Below are 21827 nucleotides of genomic sequence, written 5' to 3'. Positions count from 1 at the left end.
AAAACCCGAGGTCTAGCAAATTTAATGCAAATCAAATTTGTCTCATGCTTTTTGTATCCTTTAAACTTTTAAACCAACCACTACTGATCTAAATTGAAGACGGATATATTTTGCCATTATGCTTGCTTTAATCCGTATCTAATTTAAGAGAAAGTGGTGTTATTTAGTAATTAAACCACCATTTGGCTGAACAGCAATTAGAGCCTCCATTCGTAAGCTCCATTAATGTGTTTGTTTAAACGCTTATATCTGCAGTCAGTCCATAGCAACACTGTTAGTGTTTCTCCATTTTAACAGATATAAATTTTAAACGTCGTTGTTAATGACCAGCAGCTGGATTTAGCTGTAGCCCTCATCTGGGCTAAATTTTAATGAGTTATATCTGCAGTTTACGGGTATAGCAGTCACACTTAAAAGCCAAATATGCACTTTGACTAAATGCGTAGGAGATCAGTGTGTTAAGTGCCACAAGCTTTTAATAGTCAGTATAAGCCACATTCCTCTGAGTTTGGATGGACCCCTGGAGTAAAAATGTGAAGTAATTTTCCCCCAAGGATCTCTTGTACTGTATGTATAGCACTGTTTTTCCATGCATGTTCTGCTTTGTCTCTTTACAAATGCATGAAAATGACCTGCATGTTTTTAGCCCATGACAATTTCTACATTCATAAGTCATACAGTAAATTGGTTAATGATATATCAAATGAACCAGATGTGAAATAAAACTTTCTACCAGGCCTGGAAGATGATTTGTTTGTTGACAGTTTGCCTTCTTGTGGATATGCTAGCCTTTCATATTATTGTGTTATTTGTTTTCAGGGATCTAAAGACCAAGGTTGAGAGGGAAGATACCAAGAAAGAGTTGCTGGGGAACCAGACCAGCCTAACTGAGTCTCATTGCATTCGTTGTCTCCAGCCTTTTAAATTCCTGCTTAACAACAAGCAGCAGTGCCTGGACTGCCAGCTCTACATCTGCAAGTCCTGCAGCCGCTATAACAAGAAGGAGGATGGCTGGGTGTGTGACGCCTGTCACATGACCAGGTAGGTAATGACCACTGTAAGAATAATTCAAAAGTAGTCATGCAAACTAAGTGTCATGTTGAATCCAAGAAATTATATATTTAACTGTATAAATGCAGTTCAAGTTCAAGTTTTAAAGTAGTCATTTGTGGACTACACACTGTCTCCACAAGCTTCATAAGCTTTGTGCTGACATGCCTTTAACCATGCTTAATAACGTGACCAACGAGCTCTGGGATGTGAAGCTGGGAAAGCACTTAATATGTTAGAGCCAGAAAAAACTACAGTCAAAAGAAGATTCCTCTGTTAATTTTCAGTGTGACACAGAGTAGGGCAGAAATAGCATGAAAAGAGGTAGTGGGTTCCAAAGAGGCTCGCAGCGAGCAGCACTTTTGGCAGGTTCAAGAAACATAAATAGCACAAGCTACTCTACATGACAATTGCCAACTGGTTTTGTAGATGGGTACCAGCTCATCCATCTGCTGAACTGAGCGACTACAGTTGAGATTGTGTATTTCTGGCCTGAGATTGTGTATTTCTGGCCTGAACTGATGCTAAGCTCGATTTGTGAGTTGTGGTTTGCTGTGGCAGCTCGACATTTCTAAAAGTGAATTTATGTTTTGAAGCCATTGTGTTCTTTCTCATAAGATGAATAAAAATTATCAAGTAATAAATTCAGATTACTAATGAACAAAGAGCAACCCATGTGCTGTCAGTTCTTAAAGAGCTTTGAGGCGACTGTTGTTGAATCAAAGGTTAAGCGTCAAGTTCAATGTGCTTTGATGGATGTTTGGCTGGTTTTTAAACAGATATAAAAAATCCTTTTTACTGCTTAGGCTCTGCTGGATGCAGCAATAGATTTCAATACATCCTGCTTGAAATCAGCTCCATATGGAGCCATGATACCACTGTTTGTTCAGATGAAGCTGCATACTGAAAAGTTATTTAATGGAGCTTGGCCAGTGTCTGGAAAGCATCATGCTATGTATCTCATGCTTAAACCTGCACACTGCTGTTTTATAGCAAAAGAGCAAAACACAGCTCTTTTTGCTGGCAGGTCTGTATTCCCACAAGCATTTTCTATGTGATATTATAGGATAGTGTATAATTTGCCCTCATTTGGGGCTCATTTCTCACCATATGTTCTCATTTTAAACTTTTCACATGTAATGTTATCCTTTAATTATTCATTTAATTTTTATTCCTTCCATTCTTCTCACTTACAGAGTGCTCAAGATCGGTACTTTGGAGTGGTACCATGAGAACGTCCGTGCCCGTTTCAAGCGCTTTGGCAGTGCCAAGGTGATGCGTTCCCTCTTCAGGAGGTTCGACGGAGAACGCAGCCGCTCTCAGAGTGACTTAGGAGGTGAGCAATCCACCTTCTGTCTGTTTTGTTACTTAGTTTGAAACCAAGCTTATGTCTGGAATGTCATAATCCTCGTTCTGCTGCTGAAAATGTGCATTTTTGCCAGTCAGCGTACTATCACGGTGGCCTTTCAGCAAAAAGATTAACACCCCACTGACTGATTAGTAACCGCTTAGTGGTTAGCAGTCAAACACTTGCTGCTCTGGGCAGTTGCCAAGGAGGGAATGTCTACATGAATATGTGCAAATAAAAGGTTACAAATGTGGTGTAATGTCAAGCTTCAGGTCAAGGTGGCTTTGAAGAGGCAATCTTAAGAAATTTCCATCCGTTCCACTCATTTCTTTACAAGCCCTGAGGAGAAGCTGCCGGTCAAAAGTTCAATCTGCCAGAGTCAGAGAGCGCTGACTCGAAGTCATGGAAGTCTGCTTGAGCTTACCATGAGAAATCCCCACTAAATGAAAGGCTTCACTGAGATTCAGCAGCTGCATACTGTACTGCGGCTGCTTGGAAAATATGCATCACTCCAGCTCGACTCGTAAAACGTCACCGTGACGATCGCCATCTCATCTGTGAACTGTGTTTGAGTTCAAGAATTGGAGTTGTAATGTATATTATTATATTTCACTGGACAACAAAATGCAAGCTCTTCACAGTGATGCACGCAGACTGAAAGCAATGGTGTGCCCGGGCCTCTGCAATCATCAGATCCTCTCCATCAAAGAAAACGCCAAATTAGAGAATATATTTTGAGACAATAGTGTTTATGGTGTTTGCAATGGCGCCAATCTTGTGGTCCAAGACGCTTTATGTCACCCTTGTCCTTTAATTTGGCCCCCCTCTTTGTATGAGCGTCTTCGTTTTTCTGACACTAAGTCACCAGAAGAAAGTTTCTGCTCTCTTTCTCAGATATTAGCTGCCAGATCTGTCACAGGGATTTAATCTTCCATCTTTCCTGTTTTTCCTGCTTTCTGGCTCCTCACAGCTGTATCTCTCTTTTGTCGTCAGCTGACCAGGATGCTTATTCTAACTCTGCCCTGTGGGAGATTATTACCAGAGAACCTAAGGTGGGGGAAAATGCTGTTTGTTTATTGTGTGCATCTCAGGTTTAAAGTCTGATCCAGTGATGCTATTAGGCCTCATCAAAACCATTTTTCCCTCTCTTTTTGAACTTGCTCATGCTGCATTGCGAAGCCACACCCACAGCATATAAAAAAGTGTTCCTTGAAGCATACTTTATGTCAGTTTCAAGCATTACTACTCACAGTAGATCTCCATGTGAGATCACAACATCAGGAGATGAGTGAATGTGATGAATTATATAGAAACAGCGAAGACTTCTGGTACTGTTTACGCTGAGTCACCCCTGAGGATTTTTGGGAAGGAATACAGAGCAAGTTGGTTGGCCGATGCAGCTCCCGTGGGCCTTGTGATCATTCACTCACATGTCTCCCATTCTGTGCCTGGAACTGAAGGATTCGGTCCTGCAGGGCTCGTCCAACCAGAAGCAGAGCAAAAATGGAGGGAGCAGGACAAAACGTTTGCCGTGTATTTATGTGGAATCTAGCACACAGTGTCCACAGATGCAAGCTGTAGCCATGAAATACAGTCATAAAAATGCATGTTAACAGATGCATTATGTTTAAAATGAACAGCAACTCATCATGTGACCACTTGGATTGAAATAAACATGCATTTCCACACACACACACATTCTTTTACTGTCTTTTTGCTGTATGCATTCTATGGTCCGCTGGGCCCCCAGAGCTCGGAGGGTGTCATCCTGTCCTCACACTCTTTGCTGATACTTACAAAAGAGTCTTGTTCACATACAAAAGTCTGATTCAGTCCACTGGCTAACTCTCACTTTGGCCCTGCCGTTTAATGCTGCTACTGCTGCTTCTGATTATTGTTTTATGTGGAAAGTATAAGGACTACCTGCATTATCTCAATTTGCTGAGCTATTTATTGCAGTTAATAACCTAATGTCATTACGTTTAGATTTGCAATTAGGAGAACAATGTGATAGTAATTACAGGAATTGGATCAATTATATGAAACTATAATTGAATGCAAATTAATAAGCCATGTGTGCTCTGCTCTTCTGTTTTCCAGAGCCTCATGAGTATGACACACAGAGCATGCCTGAGGTCCACAGTAAGTATACTGAAAAGGTCAGATGTTGTCACAAGACAGAAATATGTTTCAATTTCCAAAATTTAAATATAACCAAAAGGTGCTTTCATTATTTTAGTATATTCTGCTTTGATTTGGTAGCGTATTTAAACTGTTCTTAGCTACAGCTCTGCTTAAAGCTAAATGCTAACGCACGTAAGATGAATTTCTCACTCATCAAATGATGCACACTCTCCCAGAAATCATTTTTAACCCACAGTCAGTGGAAAAGCTAACAAATGAAACAAATGGAGTCATGTGACATTTTATTATCAGATCTATTAAACATTTGGGAATTCTCAGTATGATTGTTTTATTTTATACCAATAAAGTCGTGGTTTATTGTATTGTTATTATTATTATTATTATTATTTTATCTATTTATATAATTATTCTTTCATTCATTTATTTCTTTGTTTTTGGTGATTGTGCTCCTGAGCATCTTCTATCTTCACCAATAAGGCACCATCTTGGAATGTGCAATCCATCTCTCAGAGTGAAAACAGGCTTTTTTGCATGACATTGAGAAATATCCCATTCCTTCACTTTGAGAAACACTTTTGTTGCTTTTACAGTTTCTTTTGGGTTGTTACCCACTTGCACTGTTAATCTCTGTCCAGTCAGTTTGGCAGCATTTGGCTGAGGCTATACTTCACAATTCATCCTGCTGTTTCTACCAGCAGCCACGAAATTGCTTGTCAGTCAATTATCAAATTACACTATCTACAGAAACAAAGTTACAAATACCTGTAGACCTCACATTTGATCAAAATGATGAATGACTCACCGGGTCTTCTGTAAACATGATCAGAAAGCTCATTTATTACTTCTATTCACTATTTTCAGAGATTTGTATGGGTTTGTATGAGTAATGGACTCATTCTGCGGTCAGGCAAAAAGTTTCTGACATTAAGTTGACTGAATATCAGATATAAAACTCGTTCAGTGAATCTGTTCAGTCAGTGCTTCCTGTGCATTACCTGTTTGCCTGGCTGTGTTTATTTAATTGTAATTGTACAACAGAAAGTTTTAAGGCAGGTTCTGTTTTGGTACCTGATTTGTTTTCATTTTGATTCACCTTAACTGTTCTAAATAATTCTATGTTTCATCATTTTACCACTAACAAGAGTCAATTTGAGCCCACTTATTTTTCCCTACCGAGGTTAATCCAGCCCATGTGTAGTCTCTACATTCTGGATACATATATTTTTTAATAACTGGTACCTTAACATTTAACAGGAACATCTGTGATGATAATTGTAAGCATAACGATACAGTAAATAAGAGAGGTTCATTTTCGTTCATTTACAACGATCCCTTTGGTGTTTTTGAATGCCTCACACATGTGGTGGGCACAGCGGTTTGGGACCAGACCTAAAGGTTCTGGTTAGTCTGGCACAGTCATCTGGCTCCCATTGCCACTGGCATATCATCAGTATAAGAGCAGAGCCAGGGAAGGTTTAGTCAGAAAGATTCAAGAACATAAAAAGTGTCACTTATGTTACGAGGTTATTGTAGTTGTATTTCCACAGTTTAGTGTGTGCGAGTTTTTTTTCTGCAGATAATTTCTGCAAAATGTAGCAAAAGCCCCAAAATTAGTTCAGCAGTTAACAGTAAGAACTAAAAGACTAATCTAAAGATATGAATGTTCATCTTTTTCTGCTTTTATGCTCAGTGTAAAGCTTTTGTTGTTCCCAGCCTTTTCTTCCCTCTTTCTCGTGCTGTATTCAAGAGGGAACTGTTACACACTGCAAAAATGCAGCTCCCTCATAAACGCTCTCATAAAGAGGGACCGAAACACAGTCCACAGTCTTCCTGCTTTTGCTTTCTCTTGCTGTACTTTGTAAACAAGGTTCACACTGTAAGGTCAAAGGCCACTGGTTAACAATAACAGAGGTCTCTGTAGTCTGGAGTGACTCTGGTTTCAGTCACATGGTATCTTTGTAAATGCATGCACACTGGAAATCACAAAGCCTTTTTTTGGTTATTCTAACACTGCCATGTGTTCCTTCTTTATCTATAGGTGCATATGAGGAGCACAGTATGGATGCAACAGACTCACAACAACACCAAAGGGTACGGCAGCTCATTTTTAAATTATTTTCATATTTTAAAAGAACTAGCAGTAGATGTCCCTCGATTTTAACAACTATCTGAAATAATTTTAAGGGCAGCCTTACTAAATGTTTGAACAATGTTGAGAGTTGGTTGGAAAATGAAAAGTGATGGAAATGAGGAAACGCCTTCTGAGGTCATAGTAAAGACATTTGTTTGAGTCTAAATTTGGTTAAAAGGTAGAAGGACACAGATTCCTCCTAAAACTAACAGATTTAAACTCAGAGCCTTCTTTCTGTGGGGCAGCAGTGCTAACTACTGCACCAACTTGCTGGCCTACCATGTTACATCAGTCATTTTTGACTGTCCAGCTTACAATGCAGCCACAATTTACGTGTAGATTTTATACATTTATACATGTTGTTAACCTTTGTACAACTCAGGCAATGCTGGAGTCTGTTCCAGTTGTCACTAAGCAGGATGCACCCTGGACAGGTCAGCAGTCCATCACAGTGCTAACTCATAGAGAACAACAATCATTCCCATTTTGATAAGGAGAGATCATTTAGAAGAACTGAACATGATTTATTGAGATAGACAAATTGTTGTATTAGATGAGTAGACTCTGATGAGCCATCACAGCAGAACAGAATCCCAGCAGTCTTGACGCTGGTTGTGAAGATGAAGACTGAGGCTTGGGTGCAGCTCTGAGTGACTCGGGTGAAGTAGAGATGAGGAGGAGGCGGGTTGAGCAAATGAGAGTCTGAAAAGAAGAATGACAGAGAGCACAGTGTTGAACCACGCAGAGTGGAGGCTGATTGGCTCAAAGAAGGTGGGCATGAAAAGGATTGGACTAGAGTAGTGATGTCAGTATTGAGATTGACAACGTGGGAAACTGGTAGTAATGTAATGGGCAGACTAGCAGCCAGGAAAGCAGGCAGATGGGTGATTATCTTACTGAACGTATGCAGAAGCTTCACTAATGTTCACACTTACAGTTAACGTGCACAGAGAGAACATACAAGCTTCTGGTGTTGCCTTTTTATTCTGTTAACACATTACATAAAAAGACAGCATGCAGCAGTGTTTCAGGTTGTAAAGTTTAAGTGAGTTTGCTGCCAACAGGATTGACTCCACTGATGTGCATCATAAAACAAAAACTGAATTTAATGTGTGCAGAGGGAAAATCATTTGCAGGTCTTTTGTTATTCGCTGATATGACATGTGAAGATCTGCAAGGATTTCCTAAAACAAGAGGCAATATCCTGTTTATTAATTACTGGACATTTAAGTAAGGAGTGTTCAAAGCTTATCTGCAAAACAGACAACTTCACTGTAGCTTAATCTGCATTTTGCATCCACATGTTTGCTCTGTTTTTTTTAATCAATGGAGTTTTTGCACAAGTGTGCACTGGTCAACACTGACTCCCACTGATGGCTGGTTCCTGATGAATAGCAGAGGTGCTTTCTTCACAGGTTATCTTAGTGATCTAGGCCAGCCCCTCGTGAAGGACTGGAATGCCTGGACAGCTGCTGACGGCTTAGTTTAGGCACGGGCAGGCCAGCACTGGCTGCAGAGTGCTGTGGGGAAATACCAAGCTGTCATATATAAAAGAGTCAGACCAGAGCTTAGCAAGCCTTTGGTTTAGAAAATAAGGGTGGGTGTGGGGGCACTGATTCCACTGAAATTCATCATAAAATGAAGATTACTATTGTTTATACCACAGTCTGTGTGCACTGTAGAAGCTAAGCTTTGTTTATTTTCAATCATTGCGCTGACTGTTGAGAAATGACAGGACTCCCAGGCTCTGCTGGGTCTCCGGATGCATTTTTTCCAACCCTTGCAGTTTTTTCTATATATGTTTATCTTAAAGAATCTTACTTTTGACTGCTGTTCACTGGATCCCTCGTTCAAGTTTCTTTTAGACACAGTGCCCTCTGCTGTTCCAAACAGATGAATGTATTGAACCTTCTGACATTCACTGTAAGGAAACCGGCTCACATTCTGCCTGCTCAGAGAAGCTACAGTTCAGTTTAGATAGTGTTTGAAGCTGGTAGAGACTCAGTGACCCTGACGCTATGTCAACACTGGAACATGGATATGCACCCTTAAATCAAATTTCCCTCTTCCTAGAAGATCCAAACAACCCAGGGTGTGCATCTCTCATTTCAGCATTACATTTAGCTCCTTTAAACTATTTACCCACGTGCATGTATCTGTGAATCATGCACCGGTACCAAAAATAAATAAATACATTTAAAAAAGATATAAATGTAATAACATAAGTATTAATCATATTTATTTTACTGCAGACCTGAGCTTTTAAGAGTTATCTATATCCTATTAAAAACCTCCTAACATATTATAGCCATGTTGTTTTTAGCCAGGTATTAAACTAAATATAAATATGATGATATCATCTGAAAACAAATGGAGGTCCAACCCAGGATGAACTAGGTGTCCCTAATAAAGTGGCCTGTGTATTTGGACTATTTTTGGTTAAAACAAACAAAAACAAAAAAATGTGAATTTAAGCCCCATAGGAAGCAATTACTGCTTAGTGTTTGGTCATCATGTGTAAGTAAAAGTCAATTTTTGTTTCTACAAGCAATTCAAATCTATTATAACAGGCTAATTAGCAGTAGAAGGTATATACTTATATTAGCTCTGCTACAGTGGCAGTACATTAAAGGGCAACAAGTCAATCACTTTCTGAGTGTATGGAGCAAACAGCCTTTTGTCATGGCAGAGGTTTATCCTTTATGCTCTCCTCTCTCCTCCCTGCTGGTGATGGTGTTTCCCCTTCATGTTCTCCAAAGATGAAAAAGGTCAAAAGGAGGTTAATTGTTGATCCCATTGATTTCAAACTGGACGTTGACTACCTCAGCCAATCAAGAGGACCATCAAATGAGGTACAGGCTAGACAACTAAACTAACCACAACTAGCATCCCTCCAAAGCAAACTAATCTGCATGTTGTAATCCATAACAAAGACCATCTGCCTCTGCTCTCTGTCTTTGCCAAACATTGTCTGGGTTGGCAAGACAGTACTGTATTAGCACTGTCATCATTCATTCTCGTATCTGGCCACAATAACCCTTTTTGTGTACATCCAAATGTTGTGTGTGCAGACATGGACACATCTTGTCCATTTATTAACTGAACACATTTTCTAATGCAGTGAACTGTTTCAGGTGGTTCTTTCCTGCTGTAAATGTATGCTGTTTGGAATGAATGTGAAGCAGCAGTAAATTTAGGCTTTTCCTACCTGAGCCTGAAAAGCAGCAGAAGTCAAAGGGAATAACCTGTGCGCATAACTCTCCACTCTTACCTCCAGGCCCCGGGTGATCCTGACATCATGGTCATGGATGTAGGCGGGAGGGAGTCGATGCTTGCTGAGGCAGATATGGCCACCGTGTTTCATCAGATCATGGATGAACAACATAAAGAGCTGGACCTCGAAATAACTCCACAACAAGGTAGAAATTAGATTCAAACAAACAAATAAAACTTTTTTTTTTAAAAAATATTAAAATAATCGAGGAACTTATAAGTAACACAAGAACTTCAAAATAAATGCTTTATTTGCAATTGTAACTGGAATTGTTGAATTTAGTAATTAAGTAATTATAAGGTGCTAAACTGTTGTTTGTTACTTTGTAATGAATAACTGATCAAAGAAAAATAACTATAATACTTATAATACTTAGCATTGTAGTTATTTTACTACTGGTACAATGACACCTGTCACAAAGAGGTTGCTTTGCACAGATGACCTGGTGTACTCAGATAGCCGGACAATCCCATCCCGCTCCATCTCCCGGCTCAGCTACTCCTCATGTGGCAGCGGCAGCATCGGAGGCCCTCGATGCAGCAGCAGCATCTACCTGCCTGGCCTTGAGGACTCAGAAGAAGAAGAAGAGGATGAGCACTGCCAACCGTACCCGTTCTACCAGTCGCATTCAGGCCTCTTCCGCCAAACATCTCAGGACAGCCTGAGCTCAGCCAACCATCCGCCACAGGTTTTTCATATGTCTCATATTAACATCACACCAAATGGTCATTACATTACACTTATTTAAGACACTCATAAATCGTCTTTCACGTCTGGTTTCTGTGAGTGGAGGAAAGTTGCTGGCTTTTGTTATACATTTTGCCTGCATTCCAAACCAGTGAACACAGCCAGACATTAAAACGTAAAGCTGTGAGATTCCGCTTTATTAACGATCCGTGTGGTTTTAATGATGATCATAAAAGTTTAATGCCCGTGTTTTGTTCTTTTTTCTTGGATAATCTTAATTCTTGTGTTCTGTTCACTTTGTTTGTTGGTAGGGGAAATTGGAAAAGGGTAGACCTGGTGAATCATTATAAGGAAAGCAGAAAAAATCAGCTGAAACATTAAAATCACATGGTTCAAATCTGTGATCACTGAGACATGGTGTTGGATTGATTAAAGCAGCTCAGAATAACTTTCAGTAAATTGTTGTTATTAATTCCACTCAGGATTATGAATTGAACTGCAGTCATAATCTTTGGAATCATTGTCCTGTAGCTGTCAGATAGATGGTCTCACATCATTCAATGACAGCAAAGTGCCCAACTCCAGTGATTGCAAAACAAGCCCAATACAGCCCTACAGAACTGCACTGACTGTGTCTACGAGATGTTTGTGCTGATATACTGTGCTTGGTTTTCCCCAAACATTGTGCTCTTTATTTATGGCCAAATATCTCCTCTTTGGTCTCATCTGTCCAAACGACATCACCCAGAAGTGTTGTGGTTTGTTTAGATGCTGATTTGCAAACCTAAGCCGTACTGCCATGTTCAGAAGAGGCTATCTCCTGGCGACCCTTCCAAAAAAGCCATACTTGTTCTGTCTTTTTCTAATTGTACTGTCATGAACTTTAACATTTAACATGTCACATGAGGCCTGTAGAGTCCGAGATGTAGCGCTCTGGTTTTCTGCAGTTTCTCTCAGCATTGCACAGACTGACCTTGGGATAAATTAGTTGGGACATCAACTCCTGAAAAGACTGTTCTCAATATTTTCTAACTGTGAATAATTTTTCTCCCTGTATAATGATGTCCCTCATATTGTTCAGAATGATCATATTTTGCAGTTTATCAGAGGTTGTATTAATCTAATTTTAAAACCTGCATTGGTCAAATGGGACAACAAACTGTAGTGTTAACATGATAAACTTCATCTTGTTTTGAATGGGTTGCATGGGTTCAAAGTTGATACCAAACTCAGCATGTGATCTGATCTGGTACATAAATTAATTGCAGTGTCGCTTCAGAGGCACAGTTTAGAAAGAACACAAATAACAAGCTGATATTTTAAACCTTTCAAGCAGTGCATGCTGGAAGTCGGACACAAGTTCTTCAGTCTGACTTGCTGAGTGATGTCGTGGAGACAGCTGCTAGATCAGAGGGAGGTTACATACATTACATCAGTGTCTATTTATGTGTCAGTAATAAACACAGTCCCTGGAAAGGATTGCAGCAGTAACCATGGCCGTTCTGTTCTTATGAAGCAGATAGAAAACAGACTTTGTTTACCATTAGTCTGAGGAGGCTGCTTTGCTGACCGCTGTCACTAATCAATAAGTCTAGATTTATCCTTGTGAATCTCACAGTTTTCAGTTCATCTGTCTTTGAGTTGATTCAAACACAGTCTGGAGTTTATATGGAGGTATAACTTGAGCCATAAAAGGATTCTTTGCAGTTTTTAAAGATAAGGAATATAAAAACAAAGAAAGTAATTAAACTCTGTGATGGAGAGTAGCCATGACAACAGAAGGAATTATCCAGCCTACCTGTCTCCCTGCGCTGATTTATACCTTTGATAAGTTGTGTCATGGTAAATTTGTCTCACAGCTGGGCAGCACACTGGAGAGACATGCAAACAGGATACAGGGGAAAACATACAGCCCAGACATGTCTCTGTCAGACATCAAAACTAGACGTGACATTTCTCATCCGATGACAGTCACTCATCTTGCATACAGGTGCTGCTGTCTGTTGGCTTGGTGTTGATTTGGAGGCCAACAATAGAACCGAGTGACGTCAGCAATTTGATTATTTGTGGGACATCAAGATAAGTCAGCAAGCACAGACTGTATAAGCCCAGGGCACATGTGAGGTAAAAACTTTGTGCAAAATTACGGTATGTTTAATATACAGAAGAGGGAAAAATTAAAGGAATAGCCTGAATGAAAGAGCAGAGAAGCATAACACATGTGGATGCTTCCAAACAAGGCACAAAAGCTCACTGATGAAAATCATATGAATCATCTCTGTGACCTCCACAGTCACCAGATCCGAACTCAGCTGTATGAGATTATGGATAGCAACACCACGTCAATCAAGCCAACCAAACAGTTTTATGGTAAAACCTAGTCATTTCACAGTCCCTGAAAACTTAGTCTCAGATTTATTTATAAATTCAACAAATGATCAAGCAACAGTCAAAAATATGCAACATATATTATGGGATCTGACTCAAAGTCTTGAATATAAGTCTTGAATATATGCAGTTATTATGTGCTGGTAAACTTTTAAACAAGTTACGTTATATACAGGGGTGCACATAAGTGGTCCGCAGGTGCGCATTCGCTGTCAAAATAAGAGACGCGCACCAGATAAGAAGTTGCAACGCGCATTTGCGTACCTAAGATTTTCTGGAGGAGGACAGACATTTATTTAGAACTCTTAAACATGTCGAAGAAGCAAGCTCCTTTAAGCAATTACTTTGGTGTTCCTCCACCTCCAAAGAAATGTCAGAAGGAGTCCGAACCGCAAAAGAAGCGGAAAAGTGGTTGCAGGAGGTGAGCTGGCTTCAAACAAATGATGAACGCACAGAGATGTGGTGCAGAATATGCCGTGAAAATCCCACTCTAGCGGACAAAAACAGTGCCTTTTATATGTACGCAAATGCGCATTGCAGCTTCTTATCTGGTGCGCGTCTTTTATTTTGACAGCAAATGCACACCTGCGGACCACTTGTGTGCACCCCTGGTTATATAATTCTTCAAAACAACTACAAAATAAGTGAATGGTGCTCAGTGGCAAGACAGGCTTCTTAAAGAACTATGCTAACATTTTTATATCAATTTTTCTACATCAGTCTAGCCAAAGAGACAACAGGCAATAAGTTATAGTCTACCTAGAGGAGGTGCACAGATGTCATTGCATAATTAGTTTTGAAAGAATTCCAAGGATGGGAGTGCCACAGGCGGTGTCCTGTTAGGAAACTCCCAACATCCTGCAAGAAATAAAAACACAGAGATAAATCTAAAAGCTAGTGTAAATACATACCTGCTCAGTGAAAACAAAGCAGTTAATGGAACTGAGAGTTCACATAATCTTATCCATTATCAATGTATGGGAGTGTCTGAACTTTACATTCAAATATTTGCACACCTGCAATAATTACAATTGGACTTCCCTCTTGCACGGTCTGCAGGCATCCTGTCAGCTTCTAAATGACAGTCACCCTATCTTTATATGTTTACATGGTTTTAAATGAGTACATTTATAGATTTAATAAAGACATTAAACACAACTGGTCAACAGTGCTCACTACTGAGTCACAGGCTTACTCAGGCTTATTCCGTGTAAAAATGCTTCCAGAACTAAAAAGAGGAGCCAGTACAGCTCTGCCAAAGGACTCCTCCTTTGGCTACATTGATCTGTTGACTTTCCTCTTGACTTTATGGTCTCAGTCATTTGTTTCAAGGGTTTTTTTTAACAGACTATAATGTCTATATGGATTTGCTTTACAACATCACATATTATATACCTGCAGCTTTGTCAGGTTTCTCATATAGAGCCACACCTCGCTCATCACATATGGTTTCAATAAAAGAACAAACAACATAGCAAAATGTAACACTTAGAGTGGCTACTTGCATCTTTTATTTACAGTCTATGGTGACAGAGTAATGACATCTCACGCTTATGCACTGATGAAAAGAATGAACAATTATAGAAAAAAACACCTAGATTTTCAAGTCTTTTTTAAAATTTCATTTACTGTCCTTCTTTTTCTGTCTTTAACTTCAATCCCCCCGACCATCTGAGATCCATAATGCACCACACCAGTTAAATCATTATGTTTAGGGTGTTTGCCTAAGTTTAATATTAGTGTCAAGAGTTTGGGGTTTTTTTAGGAGGTTGGATTTGGATGAACTGTGAGAGGAATTTTTCTTGTGGCAAGACATCAAAGGTGCATCAGATGACTGTCTGCTTGACTTCCTGATCTAAATATGATTCTTCATGTACCAAGGAGCGATCCCGTGTAGGGAAAATATTATTATCCAAGGGAACATTTAGTCTTCAATTTTGTACATGAAAAGCATTTTGTGCAGAGTAATGTGAATTTGGTTAAGTACTTTTAGTTTAAATATATTTTTCTGGTTTGTTTCATCCAAGTAAATTTAGACATTGATGAAATATGGTGAAATCAGATTTGGGGACGAGTTGATTTCCCTGACAGCTCACTCTGATGAGAACATGTGAAACTGTAGCTTAACTATCTGCATATTTGATGCCAGTGTGTTTTGATTGGTTCAGTATGAGTAAGAGTGGTTTAAGACATGCATTGGCTTTCATAGTTTAGAGATGTGAGCAGTACCATTTAAACCATTAACTGTCCAGTACTTCATGTTTTGAAAACTATACTTTTTTTGTAATGTTCCTTAAGTTTTGTGCTGTTTTGTGTTTTGTTTGTTTTATAAATTAATATTTCTTAATTCTGATTTATATGTACTTTCATTTATTTCTTCCTTTCTTTCTTAGATCACTGACATTAACAGACGGATGTCAGCCATTGAGACTCTTCTGAACCGCTTAGAGCAGAAAGTCACCTCAACATATGACCAGGTAAATCTATCAGATGTCAGATGAAGCTAAAAAGACTGAAAGAACCTGTTTACATGTATAAAGCCATGGTTAGAGACACTGTGCAGTATTTTAGCATAGCAATGTACAGACCACCGGATTTTCAAATCACTTAAAGCCTTAATTTACATGAAAATAGTTAAGACAAATTAAGTCTATTTTATTTTATTTTTATTAATAATTTTCTATTTTGAATTTGATGCCATCCCAGTACCAGCTAAAAGTGCACACCAACTTCACTTTTATTATGTCACAGTGTGTCAGGGTCGTGGTTATACTTGTTATACTGCTCTCAAGTGGCCAAAACAATCAGTGCAACTTTAAGACAAACACGCTTGACGTACCTGCATGAAAACTTGATTTTATGAAGGTATTTTCTTTCAAATAAAGAAAACTAACTCGTTGTTCGTGCATTATGCTAAAGAAGGGAGACACACTTACTCATATTTCATCATCATCTAATCAAATGTGTGATCTCAGTGGGTTCAGCGTCTGTCTTTAATTGGGCTGTGAGCTCTCAAACCCACACCAGTATCATCACAGACTGAGCCAAGCCACAAAAACAGCAAACTAGAAACAAATGTAGAACTTAGACTCAGTCACTAATTAGTGGCTATTCAACTTCAAGTGAGAGCAGCAGTTGATTGACTCATGCTTTTCCTCTCTCTCTTGTGGCAAAGCACAGCTTAAATCAATTTGCATATAGCTTATGTTCTGACTGTTCTGTCTGCACGTGATAAGTCTGCATTAATGTCCATGTGATCAGTGAAGGAAAAACAGAGTTCTTGTGCTTTCAGACATCCATGTTCTAGTTCTTGTTTAGGATCATTACTGAGTGGTCAGAACACAGCTGGACAAATGAATGTTTCTATTGTAATCGGTACACTAAGCTCTGCCCACTTTCTGTTGTATTTGTTTAATTCAAACGATAACCCTATATACGTGTTCTGAACATGTTAGGTTAGAGGTTAGGACTTATAGACCCTAGTTTAAGTCTAGCTAGGGATCCTTGTTACATCTTCACAGTCACACATTGATTAGAAATTACTCTTGTCTTTCATGCAAACTGAAAACAAGTTGTTATGGAGAATCTCCTAAAGCAAGAACATCAGTTGAGATGATGGCAGTTTATCTTATCGACTTTCTAATTTGTAGTGAGATTAAAACAGATTTGTTTCTGTGAAGGGGCCAAGCTGGCCATCGCTCACTGCAGCACAGAGACTCTGCTCTCGGTGATGGTACTGGAGAAAAGTTTGGTTGCACTTTACAAGGCCTAAATGCTGACAATGCTCATTGCCACACATGCGACAAGGTTTTTGCACATGTGGAAAAAATTTCGAGCATCCTGTGCCACTCCCCGTCACTGTTGTGGGTATGTCTGTATGAAGCAGTGAAGCAAAGTAATGTAAAACTGTGTCTAAATGAAGTGATGAAGCCATCAAAGGGGTTTACATTTTACCTTTTCATGAGCAAAAGAATGCCAGTGTGCTATTATACATTAGGCACCAATCAGATCAGATTAAAGCAGTGCTCTCGTGTTTGCAGTGTGAATCATTTGTCAAAATAATATTTGTAACTGAATAATAGATAGAAGATGGTTGATTGGAAGTCAGGGGAAATCCTGCAAAGTTCCCCTCAAATCCAACGAGTATGTTAGGTTATAATTACATGGACTGTATCTGAGGCCACCAAAGTACACTGCAGTCTGTTTGTATTTGGCCTGGAAAAGAAAACTGGAGTATGAAAACAGAAAAACATAATCAGTGATGGAGCATTTGTGTATTATACATCATGCATTCACTCAAGCAGTACATTTTAAATCAGTAAAACAATTCCCATTAGGTTGATGATCCAGTCATTCAAGATCCAAAGTAAAAACATTAACAGTATGCTGTGTAGATTTGTCTCAGTCACATTGTCTGTGTTTTGTTCCCAAACAGACTTCTCCGACTCCCAGCAGCACCTCTCCTCTTCCTCAGTGGAACGAAGTGGACCTGGAAGAGCAGCAGCTAAGACAGAGGCTGCACGAGATGACAGACAACATCAGTGACCATAGCCTGACCTCTGATGATGAGGACGAGCCTGAGAGGCCACATTCCTCCCAAGAAATCCTAGCATGGAGGAGCCCACAGGCGGATCCTAGGCCTTCCAAACTACCTATCAGACCAACATCCAGAGCCAGCATCGTGGTCTCCAGGCTCGAGGAGGAGCAGCCTCAGCAGACAGAATCTCTGAAGGTACAAATTCTGTGGCATTTTTATAAGAAATCAGTTTTTTTATGTACATACAAGCATTCATTAACAGTTTGTTTACCGACAAAAAGAGACAAACGCCGTGAGCATCTGGCTTGCTGCACTTACTAAAAACAGCATGGCTCGTGAAATTCCAGCTGACCTCTGCTGGAAATCGGTTCAAGCGCACACTGGAATCATAAATCAAGTCACTCAGGCCTTGGGTTTATTTTTCGTCTGCAACCATCACTCCCAGATTTTCGGAAAAAGAAGACGGATTAAATTAATAACTTCTGCTTAGCTGGCGTGCTAGGTTTCCTCAACTGTTTTCACTGGCAGGTCCTTCCATTTAAGCTGCAGCGCACTGATGAGTCATGATGTTTTCACATCACTTCACTACAAGTTTGTTTAGCCAGCATTACCTCAATTAATTTAATGTATTTAAAGTATCAGGTAACACTGGCTTTTAGTATCAGGAAAATGGACGGGGGACCAAACTTATTGAGCCGGTATCGTCTTTCACAATCTAAATGTCTTGTTTCCAGGGTGACTGGAGGGGGTCAAAGGTCACCTGTTCTCTGCTTGGCGCACAGTCTTTGTTTTCTTCCTTGTGATCAAGATTTTTTTGCTTCATGAACTTCATGAATAAGTAAAGAATGGCTTACCACCCTTAAGTATGAAGTCAGAAGGTTGATGAGGTTAATTTTTCTTGCTTTTTTATCTATGTATTAAAAATAAGCACATTTTAAGGGCCAGTAAAGGTTCACAAAGGTATGATCAAAAATCATACCTTTGTGAAGAATGGATTTCTAAAAATAAAAAACCTTAACTGATGAAAATTTGATATATCTCACTATCGGGAAGCTATTTTTATACACCTGTGTACCATTTTGTTCTTTTTAGTCCTGTGATGTATGCTTATACTCTGCTTCTGCAACAGCTCCTTGAATTGTGTCCTTTTGCTGTAGGATACGACTAGATTTGTTTAACTAATTCAACTTACAAATAAAGCTATTCAAAAACTACATTTGGAGACTGAAAAAAAATAGACTTTATCCGACACACTGGTGCGGTGGTTAGCACTGTCTCCTTACAGCAGGAAGGTTCTAGGTTTGAAGTCCAATAACTGGTATTAACATCACATAACATCACGTATTTCACGTGCCAACATGAGGCCAAGAATTACTTCATTCTACTTTTCCCCATTGTTAAACTCATGCACGAAGGTGTCAGCATCAATTCCAGTATCCTAATAAATATTACTCATCATATTCCTGAGATATGTAATTTGATATTAATGAACAGCTGATTGAGCTCTGCACACTGGCTGTAGTTAGTGTGGTGTCACAAATTGAACCCTCTTTGGTTCAAGCTCCACTTCATCGTGCCAAACTGTTAACGTCAGGGTGGTAGGATAGTTTTTAAAAGCCTGAAATATGAAAGCATTTTTTTTTCATATTTCAGGCTTTTTTCTTCATATTTCTAAGCTCTTTGTTTTCCTTTATACACAGAAAAATAAGCAAAATACTGCAAAAACAATGAGCCTGGTAATGACCATGCAGTGGCCTGCATTAAGTGACATTAGTACCAGTTATCGGACTTCAAATATAGACCTGTTTGTGTTGTAATATTAGTGAGAACATGCAATTAAAAATGCAAATGTTTTTTCTTTCTTATCACTCACTTTTGGAGACAATCTTTGGTCACGAAGAAGAACTGCAGTTTTTGGTACATTTGATTTGGCATAATTTTTAAACCCCACTGTAAGGTACCAATTAAGTGGCACCATTTAGCTATCACATAATTTGTTACCATGACATTATTTCAACTTTCATTAAGTTTTTTTGTTGTTTTTTTTCTTTCTGGATGGACTTGTCTTCCAGACTAATGATTCCTCTGAAAGCCTGGAGAGGAAGGGTCACCCCCTAGAGGAGGGATCAAAGGCAAGCTTCAAAGGATCAACTGCATTACTGGTTGAGCTGGAAGACAAAGTAGCTCAAGCAGCAGCCAATGTCCAGAATGCCCAGAGTGAGGTGAGGGTTACATTAAAGGCTAAGTAAAGTTTGATTTGTATTGAAAATGCAAAGAGATGTAAAGTTGTGGCACATCCTGTCATTTCTTTCTTTTTATTATTTATTATTTTTTATTCCAAGGTGTCTGACATTGAGAGCAGGATTGCTGCCCTGAACGCTGCGGGTATGTCCTCGGATAAAAAAAGAAAGGTAACACCGTTTATATCGCTGAGTTTCATATCCAGAACCCTTTTATGTTTGCGTGAAATCAAACAAGTGGACACAAGAGTTATTCTTAGAGCCAACGTGTTTTCTGTGATGATGTGGCACGATGGTCTTTGATTTGCCTCTCAAAATAACCACAGATATGATTTCTATCGCCTGAGTAGGTCTGCCTTTGATGAACATTTGTAAAGCATCGAGGTGCCAGAATGCTAATAGAATAAAAAATTTTCCCACATCCTGAATTTATATTTTTTCTCTTTGCCTTCTGCTTTGTTGTCTTGCAGTCCGCAATCCCGATCCAAGCCAGAAGACTTTCCCACAACTTTCCCACAAGTAAGAATTGACACTGCTGCCCCCTGAGATCAATCCCCCAGGGCGTCCCAGCTAAGTCAGAACATCTTAACCTTTTGAAACTCAGAGCACACGATGAGCTGCTTTATAACTCAGTGAACACTGTGTCCTCGTTATACTATGGCTTTAATTTTCCCAGCTGGATAGCACTTCATCTGATTCATGGAATGGAGATTTACCACGTCTTGTACTTTAAACAGTATTGTGGTTTTTTTGTTGTTTTTATAAAGAATAAGGAATATATCTAACCTTTTAGCATATTAAGTTATTTTTTATCTTTCTTTGCTACTGAAAAGTTCTTTTTAGGCCAAATTCAAGTCAAGTGCTTTTGTAACCTGCTCTTGGACTTGGTGACAGTTGTTATTTAAAGTTTATAGAGTGTTTCTAATTTACTTTCCCATCAAAATTTTCCAATAAGCTTATTTTCAGCATCCCACATCTGGGATTTTGAAACAACACATTTGTTTCTAACTATTAGATTGTGGGCTGAATCCCAAAAGGAGCTATATTTTGACTTTTAACTGTGTTTTAACAAAATAGAGCCTGTAGAATGCAATGTACAATGTAGCTGATGTATGTTTCCAGACCAGGTGGACAGGTTTACCAGGAACTCCCTCTACAGGGGCTCACTGACACAGAGGAACCCAGTGGCAAAGGCCAAGACCAGGGCTGCCTGTGCGGTATGACCCCACCCTACGGTGCTGGGTGCTGTGAAGAGTTCAATTCCAAAATTACATAAGTGCCATTTGGAGAGAAAAAAAAGTGCTGCAACAAAACTGGCATTCGATGCTTTTCGATTTTTTTTATGTGAGAAGATTGATTCCACTGTCATAGTTTATTTCACATTAAGTTGGGAGCTCTACAGCCGTGAAGCTAAATTTGGATTTGTACTTCTGTGCATGTCAGGTTTTGAAAAAGGCAACAACATCCTCAAAAAGTGCTGTCTACCGACACGCTGCGGATTAGTGTTTTGTTTGGGATATTTATTTTTTAACTTTATCTTGTGGTTGTAACAACTTCCTGGATAGGTTCAGTAAAAGCAACATATTTAGGTTCAGGTAAAAGTCCGAAATGTAAAAATCAATGTGGACGTGCCCTAAACATGCGGCTGATTTATCTGAAGGCCACCAGATGTGATTGGAGTGGCTGCAAAAACACCTCCACTACTAGAAGTCTATGGGAAAACAGATTTTTCTCTCTGGAAACAGTTTACTGCTGAGTTTATGGGCTCAGTCACTCATTTTGGTTCATACTGAATAAAAAGATTAAGTCTGATTGTATAGATAGGTAATACAAGGTTTCAAAATTGAAAATTATGAGTGGTATCAAAGACGATTTATGGAGTTATGAATCACAAGTAATTAGCCAATGAGCAGTCACAGTCAGGCCCGCCCTTCCTCGTTGCATCCTATGTTTTTTTGCAAAACACGCACATTTTGAGGCTTCAGAAAAGCTCGACATAAAGCAGTGGGTGACTTCAATGTAATCAC

At 39.2% G+C, this 21827-nt stretch overlaps 1 protein-coding gene across 1 annotated transcript in view; it reads left to right on the top strand.

Moving 5' to 3' along the window:
* mlphb (melanophilin b) overlaps positions 1–21827 on the top strand; it is a 42307-nt gene that overhangs the window by 16232 nt on the left and 4248 nt on the right. The window contains exons 3-15 of the mRNA XM_013266210.3: positions 820–1041; positions 2247–2386; positions 4499–4540; positions 6582–6634; positions 9434–9526; positions 9952–10093; positions 10386–10636; positions 15417–15500; positions 17459–17755; positions 19633–19782; positions 19903–19971; positions 20271–20319; positions 20923–21017. Coding sequence (XP_013121664.1) covers positions 820–1041; positions 2247–2386; positions 4499–4540; positions 6582–6634; positions 9434–9526; positions 9952–10093; positions 10386–10636; positions 15417–15500; positions 17459–17755; positions 19633–19782; positions 19903–19971; positions 20271–20319; positions 20923–21017 — 1687 coding nt within the window. The remainder of the gene's footprint in view (positions 1–819; positions 1042–2246; positions 2387–4498; positions 4541–6581; positions 6635–9433; positions 9527–9951; positions 10094–10385; positions 10637–15416; positions 15501–17458; positions 17756–19632; positions 19783–19902; positions 19972–20270; positions 20320–20922; positions 21018–21827) is intronic.

The sequence above is a fragment of the Oreochromis niloticus genome, linkage group LG16 (genome assembly GCF_001858045.2).
Source record: "Oreochromis niloticus isolate F11D_XX linkage group LG16, O_niloticus_UMD_NMBU, whole genome shotgun sequence".
NCBI lineage: Eukaryota > Metazoa > Chordata > Actinopteri > Cichliformes > Cichlidae > Oreochromis > Oreochromis niloticus.
Note: the sequence above shows the minus strand (reverse complement) of the source record. Positions and strands in the feature narration are given on the sequence as shown.